General features: G+C 39.7%; 1 protein-coding gene across 8 annotated transcripts in view; it reads left to right on the plus strand.

Moving 5' to 3' along the window:
- TNIK (TRAF2 and NCK interacting kinase) overlaps positions 1 to 19,546 on the plus strand; it is a 361,859-nt gene that overhangs the window by 243,299 nt on the left and 99,014 nt on the right. For all 8 annotated transcript variants that reach the window (XM_089508843.1, XM_089508847.1, XM_089508849.1 and 5 more), the window contains exon 12: positions 822 to 1,026. In XM_089508843.1, coding sequence (XP_089364969.1) covers positions 822 to 1,026 — 205 coding nt within the window. The remainder of the gene's footprint in view (positions 1 to 821; positions 1,027 to 19,546) is intronic.

Genomic DNA, 19,546 nt, shown 5'->3' on the forward strand with positions numbered 1-19,546 from the left:
TACTTGCAAGAACATGATAACGTGTGACTTGTCTTGGTCTATACCTCTTCAGGCTGCATGTGCAACTTTACTCCATGAAAAAGTTAAAAACTGCATTGCTGGGAGGAGCTGGAGTCAAATCTCCCAGATATGCTAATTTTTTACATGCGAACAGGATTTTTACATGGAAAAATCCAAACATACCAACCTTCATTTGGAGCCCCAAATAACATTTTATTACTTGAGTCAGCTGCAATTGTAAAGTTTAACACAGTGATGAAGGGTGGCAGTCTTAATACTTTAAATGGAATTGCTGAGAGACTTGTGTTAAGTAAGTTCTTTCTGAATACCATAATCCTCCAGAAAAATGAAAAAAAATGATATTACTATTGCATGCAGGATCGATGACCCTTGAGACTTCTTTGTATTAGATGCAAATAAATGAATGCTAATGAAGGTCAATATGCCAATAGTATGCACAGTATATGTAAGATGTATGAAGTAACCCTGATCTGGTACGCAATGCTTTATTTAGGTTTCTTTATGATTTGTATTTCAAACACACATTTTCTTAACAAATAAAATGGCAAAGCATGAATGTCTGGATGTCCCAGATAATATTAGCTTAGTACTAACAGTGAGAAATGTACATGGTAGTATACTTTTCTCCATTATTTTCATAAGGACAAGATGATCATGTAGACTGAATTATTTTTATAATGCAGTGTTGACTGGCAGGAGCATAGGAATGGATATTCATAGTTAGAGAATACCTCTGTATTTCATGCACTTTCATACAGATGTACTTCTGGAATGATAAATATTTACCTTTCCTCATGAAGCTCCATCCTAAATCTACCTGGTGAGTCGACACTGAGACGGGATTTTTTGAGACTTCAACTTGCAAACAAGGAACGCTCAGAAGCCCTCCGTCGGCAACAGCTGGAACAGCAGCAACGGGAGAATGAGGAACATAAACGGCAATTATTGGCAGAACGGCAAAAGAGGATTGAAGAACAGAAAGAACAAAGACGGAGGCTAGAAGAGGTAATGGATTGGTGCTGTACCCAAGGCTTAATTATGTTCTTACCCGATGAATATGTCATGTTGCATAAGAAATCCATGCTTTCTTTATTCAGAATGATTTTTTTATCATTTAATCATCTTTTTGAAATTAACTGATTAAGATGATTGGGAAAGGAGTGGAATAGCAATGGAAAGCCCAAATTGATTCCAAACTTTATTACGATAGAACCTAAAGACAAGAGGGATGGAGCCTTCTGTACTGGATGTAATTTAATAAGGTAATTTTAGTTCCAGCAAGTTGGTGTGGGCATGTGAAATATTCCCACAAACACATATATCTTGATCTAAATAAACATTATTCCCCAACATCCCTTTTTTAAAAAAATAAAAGAGATCAGACTACTTATTTGCCATGCCGGAGAAAGTTCTATTATGTCATGTAGTTGTGTATGTTTTTTAACCATATATTGTATATGTTTTTAATCATATGTGTACTGTAATTTTCTCTCTTTCTAACACTGCTTTGGGTCCCAATTTAGGGGGGAAGGGCGGTTATAAATAAAGGAATGGCTGGATAGATGGTTTGTTAATATAAATATAGCATGGCTTGGGAACCTTTGAGGGAAGGGCAGAGGGATAAGATGGCTACCTCTTGATCCATCTGTGGTCTGGATAGCATGCTATCCTGACAGCATCCCTTGTTATATTATTCAGTCAACATTTGGAATGTTGTCTCAGGCTCCTTTGACTTTGGAACGGCTACATTTCCTCAGCAGGAAGAACTCAGGTGGATTGAAACCAGCCATCCAAGGTGCAGCTGCAGGAGGGCTCCTCCAGCTGATACCCCTATCAGGAAACTGGTTTTGTTTTTTGCAGGATTTCCATGAGTGGGAAAAGTCTGAGTGGAATAAACCCTACCAAGGTTTTATCTATACTCTTCACTCACTTCCCCTTTGTGGCAGCTGTTAATTTCCCTACAGTGCAGTGCCCATGACTTACGTGGGGAAATAAAAACATGGCTCCTGGTCCAGTGAATCCAGTTTTATATATTCAGTGCTCTTTTTAGTGGTCCTGTCAGGCAGCTGGTCAAGCAGAGGGCATAGCAATAGCTTTCACAGGAGCAATGGGCCTGTGTGGCTGAAGTTGTCATCACAATCACTGTGTGATTTCTCCCTAGCCTAAGTTATTGTGCAGACCTTAAAATGGCTGCCACAGCCATAAATCAGGCCTCTTCAGAATGTTATTCCTGCCTGCACTGCGGGAATGAAGGGAAAACTAAAAAGATAGCCCAGTGCTTAAAGTGTTGGGTTTTCAGATTATATTTAACACTTGTGAACCGCTCTGTAAGCAAAGTGCTCTAGACTTGTGCAATCGGTTAAAATTACAAAACACTTTTTAATATCACAATAATATATTATCGTTATATTGTATGGTTTTCTATGAATCTCAGCTTGGTTCCCAGTATTTGCTTGAATGTGCCATGTGTTGGGAATGGCCTGTATTTATACGTTTTATTCATTATTTTCAATTATTTAATATAGGCTGTATCTCAGTCCATCCTGTTTATAATGCAACCAGTAATACTCAATTCTCCATAACATTCAAAAGCTACACTTCACTATGTGTGGAAGAGACTGTCAGTTCTACTTGTTCATAAGCCAGTCCTTTTTAACTGGATCAAATGATTCCTTTGTTCCCTGACTGAAGAACATGCTGACAGAGAGTGGACCATTTGTCCTTACCTTTGTGATGCTCTTGTAGCCACTCATATTGAGTCATCTCATCCCATTTGGGGGAGAGAAAGAAGGACAATTAGTTGTCTGTGCCAAGAGGTCACTGGACAAAAGCTTTGAACAAATGGACCTTCCTGTTACATGGAACCAGTCATTTCACCCATTCATTATATGCAGTCAAAGTCGCCTTTTTGCTCTTTGGGTTTCTAGGCAATGGACAATGAAGCCTGCGGCTAGTAATTTAAAACATGAACGAATGTCAAGCAGCTGATTTTGTACCATTCCAGGGAAAGTGAATGGCTGTTTTCCAAGGCTGCTATTTGCAGTCTCCTCCAGGGTTATAAGGAGGAGGCAAAACATATATCAGACAACAGCATTGTTCAGTTTGGCAAATATATGAAGCCTGCTTCAGACATCGCTTTGTCTTGCCGTCGTGTTGACCATAAACCGAGGGCACAATGCAACAATGTGGGTCTGTGCATTCTGCTGGTCTCCTATCTTCCCTTCACAAAAGTAGCCTTCTGAGCAGAACAGAATACTTCTTTTTAAACTTAGGAGTTTGAATGAGGTTTGTTTGAAATCATTTATTTTATATCTCACATTATATCTAGGGCTTTGATATCAGTTTTGTTATAAATATTCAACAGCTTTCAAACTGTAATCTATGCATTTAAAAATAAACAGCTACTCAAAGAAAAAATTAGAATCAATTAGTCAAAAAACCACAAAATGATATATTGATTCAGTAAAGCCATCTTTACAGAGACCAGAAAAATGCAAATCTGAGAGGGAAATAGGTTCCGTTATCAGAAATGATGTGGGGTTCTCTTCTGTCTAGCATTCTATGGGGAGAGGCTCTAAACATTGCATCCTCTGATGTTCTTGAATCCCATGAGGAAATATATGAGACCTTGTGATAGCAGGGCTTAACTTTGTTGCTGATGAGAGGGGAAAGCTGAAATCATTAATGGCCTTGCAAAATTGTAGTGTATTTAAGACCTCCAAGTCAAACCCACTGTCCCCCATGTGAGCAGTAAAAAGATGCCAATTTTTCTCAGAACCAATATGGTGCAATGGTGTGAGTGTTGGACTAAGTCCTCAAGAGATCAAGATTTAAACCCAAATCAGCCAGAGGGACACACTGGATGACCTTGGGTAAGTCACATTCTGTCAGCCTTAAAGAAACACAGTGGCAAACATCCTCTGGAGAAATCTTGCCAAGAAAACCCTGTAATATGATTGCTAGAAGTTGGAGTTGACTTGAAAGCACATAGCAATTTCTTCTCAGTTTCACTTCCTAGAACAGGGTTCTCCAGTGTAGGGCTCTCCATATAAATTGGATTACAACTTCTATAATGCCCAGCCAGAATGTGCAACATATGTTGTGGGTATTAGAGAAGACTGCCCAAAATGTTTAGGAGAATTCAGAATATGTCTCTCCTCCTCCTTGCTGTTCCTGTCTGAAACACTTTATTTATTAATTTAAAAACCCTGTCCCAACATCACTGAACACCCAAGTTGGCTGACAACCGATAAAAATAAACCCATTAATTTTTTAAAAAAGAGCATGAAGTAATAATAATAATTATTATTATCATTATTATTATTATTATTCCACTTTTTCCTCGTGGAATCAAAGCGGATTACAAAAGAAAGGTATTGAACACAAAAAATATAGCTTCCCCACCAATTGTGGCATAACGTACATAATAACAATAGAATAATTATACATAATAAAGAAAACAACAAACATAATGCAAAGTACATAACATAGCATAATGCCTAATAAAGATACAAAATCCAAAATCTAAAATACACAACATGGTAATAATTAAGGCATGACATCTAGATGGCAATTCCCGACATTCCCTTGGCAGCAAAATAACAGAAAGACAATACAATAATGCAATACAGAAATAAAACAATAAGAAGAGAACATGGTCCCTTTACTCCCACAAACATTATATAATAATAGCAAATGCAACTCTAATGGAACTCTCTCACAGGCAAGCCTCCCTCTCAAACAGCTGGGCTGGAGTGATGTTCCTTTTAATGAGAAGATGTCTAAGAAGATATGTAGAAACTCATTTCATTTTTAAAAAATCCTGACAGGAAACTGAATGCCTTTCTTAAAACAAATGGTTTAAACTGCCTTTTAAAAGCCTCATAAACAGCATGAAGTTGTGGCCACATTTCAAAAGATTTTTTTTCACATTTCACAAAGAGCTTCACCATCACATGGCTTTACCAGTCAAAATTTCATAAATTGCCACCTATGGTAATCTTAATTGAAGCCACACCTGGGAAGACCCTCAATGGCTGTTATTTCATGTATAGAATTATTTGGCAGAGTCAATTCATGTAACTAAGAGAGATTCAGAGAGAGGAGAGATTTCCTGTGAGGTGGAGAAGAAGATATGAATCCTTAACAGAGGAGGACTCAGAGTGACTATCGACATTGGTACAGAGTGAAGAGAGACAGGATGCTAAATAATTTATTTCTAATAGGAGAAAAATAGGTGTTAACAGACTACACAATATCTCTGTTACTATTAATGCTATATTTATGTTAATTGTAGCTAGACAAAGTAACTGTTAAATGGATCTGTAATTGGTTGACCGGCCGAACCCAAAGGGTGCTCAACAATGGCTCTTTTTCAGCCTGGAGAGAAGTGACCAGTGGGGTCCCACAGGGCTCTGTCCTGAGCCCAGTGTTATTCAACATCTTTATCAATGACCTGGATGACAGAATTGGGAGCATACTTATCAAATTTGCAGATGACACCAAATTGGGAGGAATAGCTAATACTCCAGTGGACAGGATCAACATTCAAAATGATCTGAATAGACTAGAAAGCTGGGCCAAAGCTAACAAAAGGAAATTCAACACAGAGAAATGTAAGGTACTGCGCTTAGGGCAGAAAAATGAAATGCACAGATATAGGATGGGAGACATATTGCTGAATGAAAGTACATGTGAAAGGGATCTGGGAGTCCAAGTAGACCATAAGTTGAACATGAGTCAACAGTGCGATGCGGCAGCTAAAAGGCCAATGCAATTTTAGGCTGCATCAATAAAAGTATAGTGTCTAGATCAAGAGAAGTAATAGTGCCACTGTATTCTGCTCTGGTCATGCCCCACCTGGAATATTGTGTCCAGTTCTGGGCATCACAATTCACAAAGGACATGAGAAACTGGAGCGTGTCCAGAGGAGGGCGACTAAAATGGTGAAAGGTCTGGAAACCTTGCCCTATGAGGAACGACTCAGGGAGCTGGGGATGTTTAGCCTGGAGAAGAGAAGGTTAAGAGGTGATATGATAGCCCTGTTTAAATATTTGAAAGGATGTCATATTGAGGAGGGAGCTCGCTTGTTTTCTGCTGCTCCAGAGAACAGGGCCCGGAACAATGGATGCAAGCTACAAGAAAAGAGATTCCACCTCAACATTAGGAAGAACTTCCTGACAGTAAGGTCTGTTGGACAGTGGAACACACTCCCTCGGAGTGTAGTGGAGTCTCCTTCCTTGGAGGTCTTTAAGCAGAGGCTGGATTGCCATCTGTTAGGGATGCTTTGATTTGGATTTCCTGCATGGCAGGGGGTTGGACTGGATGGCCCTTGTGGTCTCTTCCAACTCTATGATTCTATGTTGCACTGTAAAAGAATTACAGGCATACTTCACTAATATGGTGGGTTGGGTGCCAAACCATAAAGAGAATATTGCCATAAAGCATATCACAGTCTTTTTTTCACTTGTCAGTGCATGCTGATGCTGTTGTTTGCCTTCAAGTTGTTTCTGACTTATGGCAACCCTAAGGCAAATATATCATGGAGTTTGCTTGGCAAGATTTGTTCAGAGGAGGTTGCCTTTGCCTTCCTTTGAGGCAGAGAAAATGTCACCCAGTAGGTTTCCATGGCCAAACAGGGATTTGAACTCTGTTCTCCAAGGGCCCTAGTCCAACACCCAAGCCGCTATACCATGCTGGCTCCCTTCAGCATATATAAATGATAAAAACAATATTAATATAATCTTATATGAACTGCATAATAGTGCTAGGCCTATAAAAGAGGAAAAAGTAAAAATAATAACTGAAACAAATTGCCAGAATATGACACTTGAGACACAAAGTGCACAAATGCTGTAAACATTTGCACTGTACTATAAAATTGAAAAGTGTGACATTAGCAAACACTCTAAATCAAAATGCCTTAAACAAGTTACATCTGTGTTTGATGAAAAGGAAATATATAAAAAGAAAGAGAGATAATGAACAGACAATATGTAAAGAAGAAAACACAGAATTAAAATGGAAAGAGAAATGTTCATGTAATGATACAGCTCTCTTGAGCTAGAGAAAAGAGAGAGAAAATGAAAAAGTAGGGTAGCCTTTTGAGTGATTGGATTCATGTCTCCCAGATCAATTAGATGGAATCTTGCTTGGCTGTTAAAATTGAATGTGATTACCTGCAAATAAACAGGAAGGGAGGGAGGGAGGGAGGAAGGAAGGGAGGAAAATAAAAATAAAAATAAAAGAAGAAGAATAGAACATGAAGATGAATGGGGAAATGGGATTAACTGAAATCTTGTAAAGACAAAATGTTTGCTCATGTGGTCAAATGCTCCATTCACACCGAAGCAAATCATAATCTTACTTTGATTCTCCAAATATATTTTCATTTGAAAGCAGCCTGGTTTTCGGCTCACCCATTTTGTGGTTATTATAGGGATCCTAAGAAGCTTGCGGGATCAGCCTTGTAGGGGGCACGTGTTGTTTTCTGCTCCAGTTGTCTTCCTTTCCTCTGTACTTTATAACAAGGTCAGGCAACTGGCAACCCATGATCAGCATTCAGTCCCTGTCCAGCCTGTTGTTTTATCTCCTTCTCCCCAACCCCAGGGTGGAACTCACTGGCCTGACTTGCACTGTTCCTTCAGTGACTTTGCCGTTGTCATTTCAAGAAAAAGCCAAAGTATGTAGTTATATGCGTGGCACTGTGGAATTAATGCTCATGCTCCAGATGATTGGAAAAGTCACCCCAGGCTGCTTCTTTCACAGCTTCCTTCTGAGGCATTGCACCCTGCTCAAATTCTAGTTGACAAATTACACCAAAGTCATCTGAGCTGGAGAGTCAGAGAGAGTTTGCGATTGCTGTCTGTGCTGCTTTAACTTGGTCCCTTTCCCATATAGATAAAAGATGAAAAAGAGGGTGAGGAACCGAGGTTTATAAATTTAGGGATAGTGAATTGAAAGCAGACAGAGAGAAGTATTTTTATGTTCCTTTCAGGATGGGCAACTGAACTAGATGTTATTTTCTTCATTTTTCAGCTATTTTGGCTGATCTTAAAGGATTTCTATGGGTAAGCTAAACCACCACCTTTATTGGCTATTTTAAGTATGACTGTCTGGAGGCAAATAAAAAGCGGAAAATTGGCCTGCATTCCCCCCCCCCCCCCCCCAATTTTGAAGCATTTGGGAGGCCTGAAGAATCTCCAGGAAGGCTTAAAGGACCTCTAAACTGGGGTTTGAGACTGCATGTAGCCTCCTGGCAGTGCTTTCCCACCTCTGTTCTGGAAGCTGGATTTATTCAGTGAAGCTGTTTGAAAGGAGATTCAGGACAAACAAAAGGGAGTACAGTACTTCTAACACTATGAAGATGTATCTGTGTAAAGAACACCTTACCAGTATGATGGCACCTATCTTAGCTGTCTTTAAAAGGAGATTAGGCAAACCGAGGGAGTATAAGGCTATTAGTGGTACTAGTAACTGGCAATATGCTGCCAACCTCTGAAATGTCTTGGCTAAATGCTGTGGGCACCTGTTGGCTAGTTTATATGTATCACTCGGTGGCTGGTGAAGTGCACCATATTGTCTTCCATATTTCCAATGTATTTATTTGATTTACATCCTGCTTTTCTTCCAAAATGGTAAACAGAGCGGCTTACAGTGTAAGTTAAATCAAAATTGCTAAAACAGTTGTTGTTATCGTATGCTTCCAAGTCATTATGGCAACCTTAAGGCAAACCTATCAGAGGGCTTTCTTAAGTTTCTCCAGAGGGGGTTTTCCATTCCCATCCTCTGAGGCTGAGATAATGTGATCTCCAGAGTCATGATCCATTACTCAAACCACCACACCACGGTGGTTTCAGCTAAAACAGTATGTAGTACAAAAGTTTTTAAAACACATTAAACCATAAATTCAATAGTAATATTACTTTTTAAATGTTAATGTAAAACAAATAAAAACACACAAAAGTCATATTACATAAGCTGCACACCCATTTCACATCCTTCTAACCCAACCAGTTGTTAAAGGCTCAAGACCTGTTTAAAGAGGAAGGTCTTTGCCTGCCAGCAAAAAGAGAAAGGACAGAGGTCAACCAAATCTCCCTGAGGAAGGACTCCCATAGCCTAGGAGCAGCCACTGAGGATCTCTCTCCCCTGTTCTCACAAGAGGATTCTTGGAAGATGGTGGGACTTAGAAAACACCTGCCCTTGAAAATCACAAAAAAAATTTAGGCTCAAATGCAGGGATACAGATTTATTACTGTAAACAGTGCTTAAATGGAGACACTGGCCCTTGGCCCTTGTGTAAAAGATGAGAATGTCAGAGCTGCCCATTGTGTCTCCTGCACAAATTACCTTAACCAGTTCACTTGTGTCTGCTATACAGAAGCAAAAATTCATCCAAGCCAAAGTTGCTGGCATAGCATCTGATAGTATATCTTGCCCTTTCAGCTGGTGTTTCTAGCATCAGCAAACGTCTCCTTCAGGAAACTGGTGGTTTTCTGAAGGTGCTGAATCAGACCATGACAGTGAAAGTGTCTAGCCTTGGGGTTTCGGTGTTAGATAATTTGACAGTTGACTGCAGTTGTCTGAAAGTGCTGCAAGCAGTAAATAAATTTCTCAAGGACTGATCTTCAAGGGTGGGTGGTGGAGGACTGCCTGAAGTTCCTGCATTTTATACCGTGGGGAGTTAGAAGCGAGCATCTGCAGAGAGAATTGCAAACAACAGAAAGATGGCAGCTAGAAGGAGGGGCAATTGAGAGATAGTGCAGTGTAGTGGTTTGAGTTCTGGACTAGGACTCTGGAGACCAGGGTTCTACACTTGGCCGTGGAAACTTACTGGGTGACCTTGGGTAAGTCATGCTCTCTCAGACTCAGAAGAAGGTAAGAGGCAGAGGAAGGTAAACAGCCTAACAAATCTTGCCAAGCAAACTGCATGATAGGGTTGCCCTAGGGTCCAACTTAAACACACACAACAACAGGAGGGGCAGTTATACTACTATATGCTTGAAAGTCTCCTGAAAAAGAAATTGATTGCATGTGTGTTTACCTATAGAAGCCAGTTCATGTGCACACAAAAGAAGGAAATGCATACAACAGAGTATAGCTTTGAGATTTCCTCCTCTTTTACTGAAGAGCTAAACCTCGTTTCAGGAAAAATATTCAAACAATAAGAGAAATTTGGATTGCTTCTTCTGAATGTGGTGAGCACCTCAGGGAAACTTTATGTCCTCTTTTTCACAGCCATTATTTAGTATAGATTTGCAGGCCACCTGTAAGGCTACAAAAGCCCACTGGTTGTCCCCAATACCTTTATTTCAAAATCATTGCAACATAAAGTACTGTACATAGAGTTGAAGCACAACTGAAGAGCTCATTTAGTGAACACTTTCTGACTTCCATGCAATATCACCCACATTTATCTCCTCATGTGCTCTAGTCAGTATTTGGCATCTGCTGACTTGTAAGGACAGACTCCTCTTAATAATAGCACCAGGCTGACAGAATAGTCTTCTCAAATAGGCCTGACCTGTCACAATATTGGCTATCTTTAGATGTCCCTCTAAAACCTGAATATGTTAATGTTGATGTTCTCCATTTTCTTATTAAACTATTATCATTTAGTCCCTGTTTTACTAACTACTGTTGGGTTCTGCTAAAATGCTTCTGCCTCATTTTGAGAGAAATTATTCTACTTTATTTCTCCTCTATTAAAGCAGAGGTGGTTTTGGTAAAGATGGTTTTTGGTTTTCCTGTGTACAGTTCATGTTTATTGCTTTAGTTATTTTGATTTATCATAAGATGATGTTTCCATAGATCATGGAAAGGGATCAAAGAAGCAGGTATACATTCCTAGCAAAACACATTCTCTCACCTCAGGCCTCCCTTTTAACCTGGGGTCCATTCATTCTACAAAAAACTATAGCATTATTATTCCACTTTAACTGCCATAATTCCATCCTAGGAAATCCTAGGATTGGCCCTTTCATGTATGCAAATCTGCCTGAACATCACTGTTAATAGGGAAAAGAGCTGTTTTCAAACAAAATGTGAAAGTGACACCGAAGTCCATTTTGGATTATGAACAGCAGGAAAGGTCTCTTAGGGAAACACTTCAGCCTCTAAAGGGATCGTTTGCACAAAATACTTGATTTAGCCCTAAAATAGTTGTACAAATTGCATTACGCACTTTGGGAATCAGATTTATGGAAAATGTTACTTTATTTGGTTCAACCAAATAACTGAAAACTATACTGTAGATTTTAGTTGATTTCCTTTTGTAAGCCACCTTGGATCCCACTCTGAGAGAAAGGCAGCATATTAAGTAAATAAATAAATTACCATCCCGTAAGCTTTTGAAAATTTGATGCAAGGAAATAAGCACTACTTTCAGGTACTATTAAAGTGATTTTGTCTGCAAGAAATATTTTTAAGAAAACAAAATGATAATCATACTTTTACATATAATGAATACTGATTTCCTTTTTCTATTGGTTTTACTGGTGATGTCACAATACTGTGACCCACATAATGATATCACATATAGTCATAATGAAAAGAGAAGCTCAGGACAATGCTTCAAAAGGGTGTGGGTGGTTTAAATGGCACTGTAGTGAATAGACCTGGATAGTCATAGCGTCAATAAAGCAGGACAGAGAACATTTCTCTGCTTCATCACTCATAAGGCAAATTTGATTGATGAGAACTAGCCCAGAATTCCTTGTCATGGTTTCCTGGTGAAAGTTGGAGAAATTTTTTTAGTATGTACAGAAAATGAGCAAAAATTCTGAAAAAAATCAAGAAAGTTAGAACATACAGAAAATGAGCATAAATTCTCAAAATATGTTTATTAATACAAAACAATTACACGTTATGGAAAATAAGATTTACTGTCTTTATGGATTACATTTTTATTCTGTGCTTCCTCCATTGAGCTCAGGGTGGCACACATATTGTAGATGCTTCCCCTCTATTCACACAACAACCCTGTTATTTCAGAAATACTAAGACTAGTGGCCTTTCAGAAAGTTTTCTGGTTGAAACATGGTTTCAGGCTAGGGCCTTCTGAATTCAACACTCTTAACTGTGACATTATACTGGCTGTCATAAGATAAATGTAAAGCTGTATTGCCAGTCTACAGGATGAAGTCCCCATGTTTATAAGGACATCGTTACTTGACATCAGATGGATTTCTGAGAGAGGAGCAGGAGGGATGTTCAGAACCTTCACTGCAATTTGGAGTCACAAGTTTTTATGTGCAGATGTGCATTCAAAAATGTAGGACAAGAGCAGCCAGATTGGAAAGGGACTTCTGGAATCTACATAAAAAGCATTTCAGTAACAGGATCCAATCCTTAGTGTAAAATAAAAATATGGAATACTAGATTATTAAATGTTAAAGGGTTTCATTATTGCTAAAGACAGCTTTAATTAAAGTTTTTTAAAAAAATAATATGTACTGACAAAATATTCAATCTTAATTTGTGAGGTTCTGCTTGCCAAGGGATTTATTAACCTATGAGAAGGGTTAAATTCATATGAAGTGCTTTGGTGGAAGTATACAATCTAATTTTTCCATGGAGGGTGACTAAAATGGTGAAGGGTCTGGAAACCATGTCCTATGAGGAACTACTAAGGGAGCTGGGGATGTTTAGCCTGAAGAAGAGAAGGTTAAGGGGTGATATGATAGCCCTGTTTAAATACTTGAAGGGATGTCATATTGAGGAGGGAGCTCGCTTGTTTTCTGCTGCTCCAGAGACTACGACCCGGAGCAATGAATGCAAGCTCCAGGAAAAGAGATTCCACCTCAACATTAGGAAGAACTTCCTGACAGTCAGGGCTGTTTGACAGTGGAACACACTCCCTTGGAGTGTAGTGGAGTCTCCTTCCTTAGAGGTCTTTAAACAGAGGCTGGATGGCCATCTGTCGGGGATGCTTTGATTTAAATTTCCTGCATGGCAGGGGGTTGGACTGGATGGCCCTTGTGGTCTCTTCCAACTCTATGATTCTATGATTCCTTAGGAGTTTCACTATTTTGAAAATCTAAATGGAAGTGGTTTAGCTACAAATGGAAAGACTATGAAAGAACCACCAAAACTCTAAGCTTGAGAGCTGCTTAATTTGTTGGGACCCACAATCCTAAATTATGATGATTGTCCCTATAAATCAGTTACTGGAAAAAGTATTGTATGAACCTACCTTTAATTTACTCTCTGTGCTTGACCACCCCCCCCCCCCCAATTCCAATCATACACATATGCAGATGGGGTTCCTAAATCAACAGGGTCTTGCCATAGAACTGTAGTTATAACATGGACAATTTATCTTTTCTTCTAAAGATTAGAAAGCAGTATTACTAGTAGATATAGTAGTTTGTACTACATTCACTCAGAAAGGGGGCAAAAGAATCATCGCCATAGCCCCTATTTAGGCTTAGATCTTCAATATAGATTGTGCTCCATATCTCAAGATGCAAAAAACTATGGACTCACCTTGAAGTCATGGGAATGCGACTACACTTGATTGCCCTGATGCACAATTTGTACTGAGGACAAGAGGCTATTGTGAGAACAGAATATGGGGAAACATAATGGTTCCCAATCAGCAAGGGGTCAAGCAAGGCTGCATTCTATCACCCTATTTGTTCAACTTCTATGCAGAAAATATCATACGCAGAGCAGGGTTAGATTCAGAGAAGGAGGAGTGAAGATCGGAGATAGGAATATCAACAATCTAAGATATGCAAATAATGCATACTACTAGTAGAAAACTAAAAGTCTTGAAACAATTTCTAAAGAAAGTCAAAGAAGAAAGTTCTAAGCCAAGTTTAATGCTGAACATTAAGAAAACAAAAATAATGTACATGAAAGATTTACATAAATTCAACCTAGATGACTAGGAAATTAAAATAGTTAAAGATTTCCCCAACCTTAGGTCAACCATTGACCAGAATGGAGATTGTAGCCAGGATAAATGCTTTTTGGGAAGTAGAAACATTTAGAGATACCAGCATCTAAATATGTTTCTACTTCCCAAAAAGCATTTAGTATAGCTGCCCCCACACTATGGAATGGACTCCCAGAGGAGATCCACCTTGCTACATCCCTGGAAACTTTCAGGAAGGCGGTTAAGACAGAGCCTTTATGACATGCATACCCACCTGACCTTCTATGAATTACAGACTGTTTCTGTATGGAATGAGAGCATCTGACCCCATGATGGTTGATTTTATGTTTTTAGCTGTGGTTTTGACTTGTGTGATAATAATATTGTAATGTTTTAATTGTATTTTTTATACTCTGTTGTGATCCCGCCTCAATCCAATTGGGAGAGGCGGGAAGATATAAACTCTATTATTATTATTATTATTATTATTATTATTATTATTATTAGACTAGGACTGGGGAGAGCAGCTATGGAAGAACTAGATAAGTGTAAAGACATAAAACTGAATACTAAGATCAGGACTGTCCATGCGATTGTGGTGCTGGAGAAAAATACTGAGGATATTGTGGACAGCCAGAAAGAGAAATAAATGTGTCATTAAACAGGTAGTGTTCAATGGCTGCCAAGATGAGAAAACTGAGGCTGTCATACTTCACCCATATCACGAGAAGACAGGACTCACTACAAAAGACTCTAGTGCTAGGAAAGGAGGAGGGTGGTAGAAAGAGATGAGAACTCCATGCCAGATAGTTTGACTCAATCAGGGAGGTAATATGCCTGAACCTACAGGACCTGAGTAGAGTGGTTGAGGATTGGGGTTCTTGGAGATGTCTCATTCATATGGTCACCATGAGTGTAAGTTGACTTGAAGACAGCTAACAACAGCAAAATTGTCTGTACATACGATAGGTTTTCATATTGTTGGTATCAGTTTTCTTGAACTCTTGCATTGGAATGTCCCCTTGGTTCTTTTCTTATTTGTCTTTTGATGTCAGATCAAGATATAACTGTTTTGACACGTTTTTAAAATCTGGGTAGAATGTGGTTCCTGGTTTAATTTTGATTTTCCTCTGGCTGAATTTTAGAACAAATAGGTGTTTTATTTTTAATTATATTATTTTATAGGTCTTTTATGTCATTTGTGACTGACATTTATTTATTAAATTTATGTCTCTACTTTATATCACAAATATTGCTTAGGGCAGCTTGAGGGTCCTGAACAATTGGATAAGTGGAGTAAACATTTTAATTCATTAATAAACAAACAGGAAGGCGGCAGCAGTGTTCAGGCCATTCCCTGAGAGGTTCTCCAAGACAAATACCTGGGAGGAATATTGGACAGGGAGCTATACTACTGTAAAAATAATACTGCTTTTTCTAGAGTCTACTCTACCTGGCCACATGCCCCTGCTAAACTTGGTCTATACAAATAATTGTGGAAACAGTTACATTTATTCCAGCAAAACAATTCTAGTCTGGGTTATTTGAAGCTGATATGTGTTGGAGGCTGTGAAATTAATGTCTTTCAACCACAGCCTCTTCATCTCTCTCTGTAACTGGTTGGCCTGTCTAGTAGTTCTAACTTTGTTGAACTTAGCCAGTTTTACAATAACCAAGGAAATCCATTTTACAACTGAAGTGCTGTTAATCAGATTTCTCTTTGAGATGCTTCCCAGAGGCATATGACTTCAAATGGCTTCCCTCATTAATATTTAAAACCCATCATTGGGAATGTGTTACAAAGAAGCTCCCTTTGTTGCTTGCAACAAGAAAGTAAAAAGGTTGTGAAGGAAGGTTGGTAGAGAAGTTCAACCTGTGAAGTTGGCTAAATAAAAAAGTTGGCTGTAATAAATTGGTGACTTTGTTTCTAATGAATAATTGATGTGTGTTGTGTGAGTATAACCCAACAGACCAAGAACCAAGGGAAATCAGGAAAGTATTTTCACAGAAAAGTTATGGAGAAATGGGAGATGATAAAGAAGGGACATTACGCAGTTTGGAAGAAAGGTTGCATCTCATATTCTGCTTTCTGTTGTATCTGCGTATCTACTTTTGAGTACAGTCCTCAAGGACTGAGGTGAAAAGAAAGCTCTTAAATTATCTCACAAGCATTGAACAATCCCCTTTTGGAGCTTCTGGAAATAGCTTGAAATTGGTAAAGATGGATGAGAAGCAACTGTGTGCATATGTATCCATGAAAGAGTGTGTGCATGCATGCATGCAGACTAGAACATACGTGTGTGTGTGTGTGTGTGTGTGTGTGTGTGTGTGTGTACTGGGATCGCCATGTATCCTTTTTTACAGTGCCTTCTATTTTAAGGACTCTCCTGTGAAATAGAATCTGTTTGAAGGCCTGTCCATTTTAAAGACTCATGAATAGGAAGAGCAGATGCACCTGGTTGACACACTGAAGCCAAAATCCTTTTGGTCTGTTGTGCTTATAGTCATGCTTTTTCAGAGTCATGCAGCAGAAGAAAGGTATAGCAGACAAAGCTGTTGCTGTCATCATTCTTGGGAGGAAATGGTTGTTATCCTAATTAAAATAGACTCATTGAATCAGTGAGATTTAACTGTGTTGACTTACCATTCAACAATGGATTCATTTGGTCGGCTCTAGTTGGAACTAACAGAATTCTAACCATTGTTTTTCTGTCTCTATTGAAATTATAAAAATCGTACCTGAATGTGTGGCTAGATATATAAATTGGTATGTGCAAATATTAGGCAAAATGGGATTATCTTTTTTGTGGATTAACAGAAAAAGATTTTGGCAAAATGAAGTGGCCAGTTTTGTGTGTGTGTGTGTGTGTGTGTGTGTGTGTAAGAGAGAGAGAGAGAGAAAGAACAAGAACAAGAGAGTGTGTTATAAAAACAAACAGAAATGCTCATGGTCAAGAGACAGGTGAGAGGTGGAGGGGTTGTATGAATCAGGAAAATAACCAGCCTCTAATTTCATTTTGGTAAGTTATATTTGAAGTTATATAGAGAGTGGGGGGGAGGTGTGTGGGGGGGAGTAAAATCTTGCTTGAATTGGCAAGATTTAATTCCCATTTGTGCTTTCAGTTCTGTTTATGCTGTTTTCTACAGTCTCCTTCTCCTTCTCCTTCTTCTTCTTCTTCTTCTTCTTCTTCTTCTTCTTCTTCTTCTTTTTGCCTTTCTGTTTGCAGTCAAATTTACATATCTGTCCTAGTCTTCTTTGGGGGCTGGGGAAGTAAGCAGGCAGTGAAACTTCTGAGCTGATTCTTCCATAAGTGATGGGAAAAATTAGCATTATTTTGGTTAACAGTCAGCCTAATGTGACCTGACGTGTGACTTCCATACTAGTTGAAAGGGAAGTGTTTGGTTCTGATCTTTCACGCTAGACGAGCACATTAAAATTGGCTTTAGCATTTTGAAAAGGCCAAAGAGTTTATTTATATTTTATGCTGCAGATGTGCTATTAAGCAGCAGAGGATCAACATGATGTGTAGCGTAGGGTCCACTGGAAATGCAAGCCAGCACAACAGTCTGCAGTTTGCTGAATATTGCAGATCAGAGAGAGCTTGTTTATGGTGATTTCTGAATATTCTAGGTTTCTAAAGCTTTTCAGATCAACCTATGACCTGAGCAGATGGTAGAGAGCTAGAAACCTGATAGCTACCATTGCTATTATTCCTATTGATGCCGTCATACAAATAAATTAGTAAAATTCCAGTCCTTGTGAGAAGCAGTGGGTAGAGGGAGGGGCGATATGTTGCAAAAGTCTGTGAGAGTTCAATGAACCTTTGTCTGCTTTGCGCATAAAGATCTCTTCCACACCCACATAAGTTAGGATCTCTGCCCAGCCTCAATGGAATGGTGTCCCAGCATCTTTCTTGGCCAGGTGGCAAGCCAATGAGTTACCTACAGGAGAAAATGGAAAAGAGTGCAGTCAGAGACAACAGTGGGATACAGGTGTAACATCCAGACAGCTGCTGGTAGGTCGGCCACTGAATACATGATTTGATGTGACATAGGATATCTATGTTTAGGCTGTTCTCTGTGTGTGTCTTTTTAAATTAGTGGCAACACTGATGTGAAGGGAGACATCAGATTGCTAGTGTTGTATGGAATGACACTATTGAGGGTGGAGTTCACTCTTGCTGCCTTTATGGTTTTCTAAATTAAAATTGTTAACCCAGAAACTGCTGTTTACCTAATGCAGAAAATATTAACTATGATTTAGGTATGTTTTCTCTCTCTAGAGCAAGTGTGAATTTTGACATGTCAGAAGAGAAAGTCTTAACACAGGCACACACATTCTGGTGAGACAATATTGATGTGATGTGGGATTCCCTATGGTTTTTTTAAAAATCTCAAAACAGCATATGAAAAATCCTAATTCTGAATCTTCCTCGTCCCAGCTAGTTTGATCATGGAATAAGAACTACTTGCAAAACCCTATTCTGGGTTCAGTTCCTTGGTCACACTAAAATATAGATAGGCTCAGGTCCAGGTTATTTGAAGGACTGCATTTTCCCTTGCAAAGCTTCCTGTGTTCTGAGGTCTGCTGGCGAGGCCCTTTTCTCTATCCCATCACCCTCAAAGGTATATCTAGTGGGAATATGGGAAAGGGCCTTTTCAGTGGCTCTGCCCCCAGGCTCTGGAATTCGCCTCCCAGAGAGGTAGACTGGTACCATCCCTACTTTCATTCCACAGACAGATGAAGATCTTTCCACATTGACAGGCCTTAGAGGACTGAGTGTTCAAGGCCCAGCTTACTTAACAATGTGCTGGATTTTCTACCTGTTATTATTGTGCTGTTGTGTGTGTGTGTTTTTAACTGGTTTTAACTTTTTTTGATAGTTTAATTATCTTTTAACCTTTATATTTTGTAAATTTTAACTATGTGTTTTTTAAATCTGTAAATTGCCTTGAATCCCACTGTGTGTATATACACATACATACATACCTCAGGCTATATTTCAGAGGAAGGAATTGGCAAAGCCACCTCTGATCATTCCTTGCCTAAGAAATCTCTATGAAATTCATGGGGTCTCCATAAGTCAGCAGTCAAATCAAAGGTGCACATATACATATATACACACACAGCTAGGGTTGCCATTTCCCCCCCCCCCCGGGTGGGACAATCCCGCTTTTGAACTAAGCGGGGGCGCCCTGTCCTGGTTTGTCCCTGGACCCGGTTTTGCCCCAGGTCTGCTGCAGCGGCTGGTGCCTATGGCTAAGGTGCCGGCGGCGTCGGTGGCGGCTGCACTGGCTGTTGTGTGCAGCTGCTCCAGCGGGCCTTGTGCTGCTCCACGCGTCGTGCATTGCATGTCGCTGCAGCCACCACCGATACTGCCCTTCTTAGCCCTGCGCGCTATTGCAGGGCCGCGCACAGGGCTAAGTAGGAGGAGTTTCTTCTCCTGGGGCTGGCCGGCTGGCTGGCCAATGGCTGCTGGCAGGAGGCGGGGCTGTTTGAGCTCCAGTCTGCCCCCATTGGCCTGCCAGCCTCAAGAGGAAGAGCTCCTCCTCTATTTGGTCTCCATGTGGACCGGGCCGGGTCCGGCGAGGAGGAGGAGGGAGGAAGCAGGAGGAGGAGGAGGGAGGAAGGAGAAGGAAGAA

The sequence above is a fragment of the Sceloporus occidentalis genome, unplaced genomic scaffold, assembly GCF_023333645.1.
Source record: "Sceloporus occidentalis isolate IW3139 unplaced genomic scaffold, rSceOcc1.0.p SCAF_2, whole genome shotgun sequence".
NCBI classification, from domain to species: Eukaryota; Metazoa; Chordata; class Lepidosauria; order Squamata; family Phrynosomatidae; genus Sceloporus; species Sceloporus occidentalis.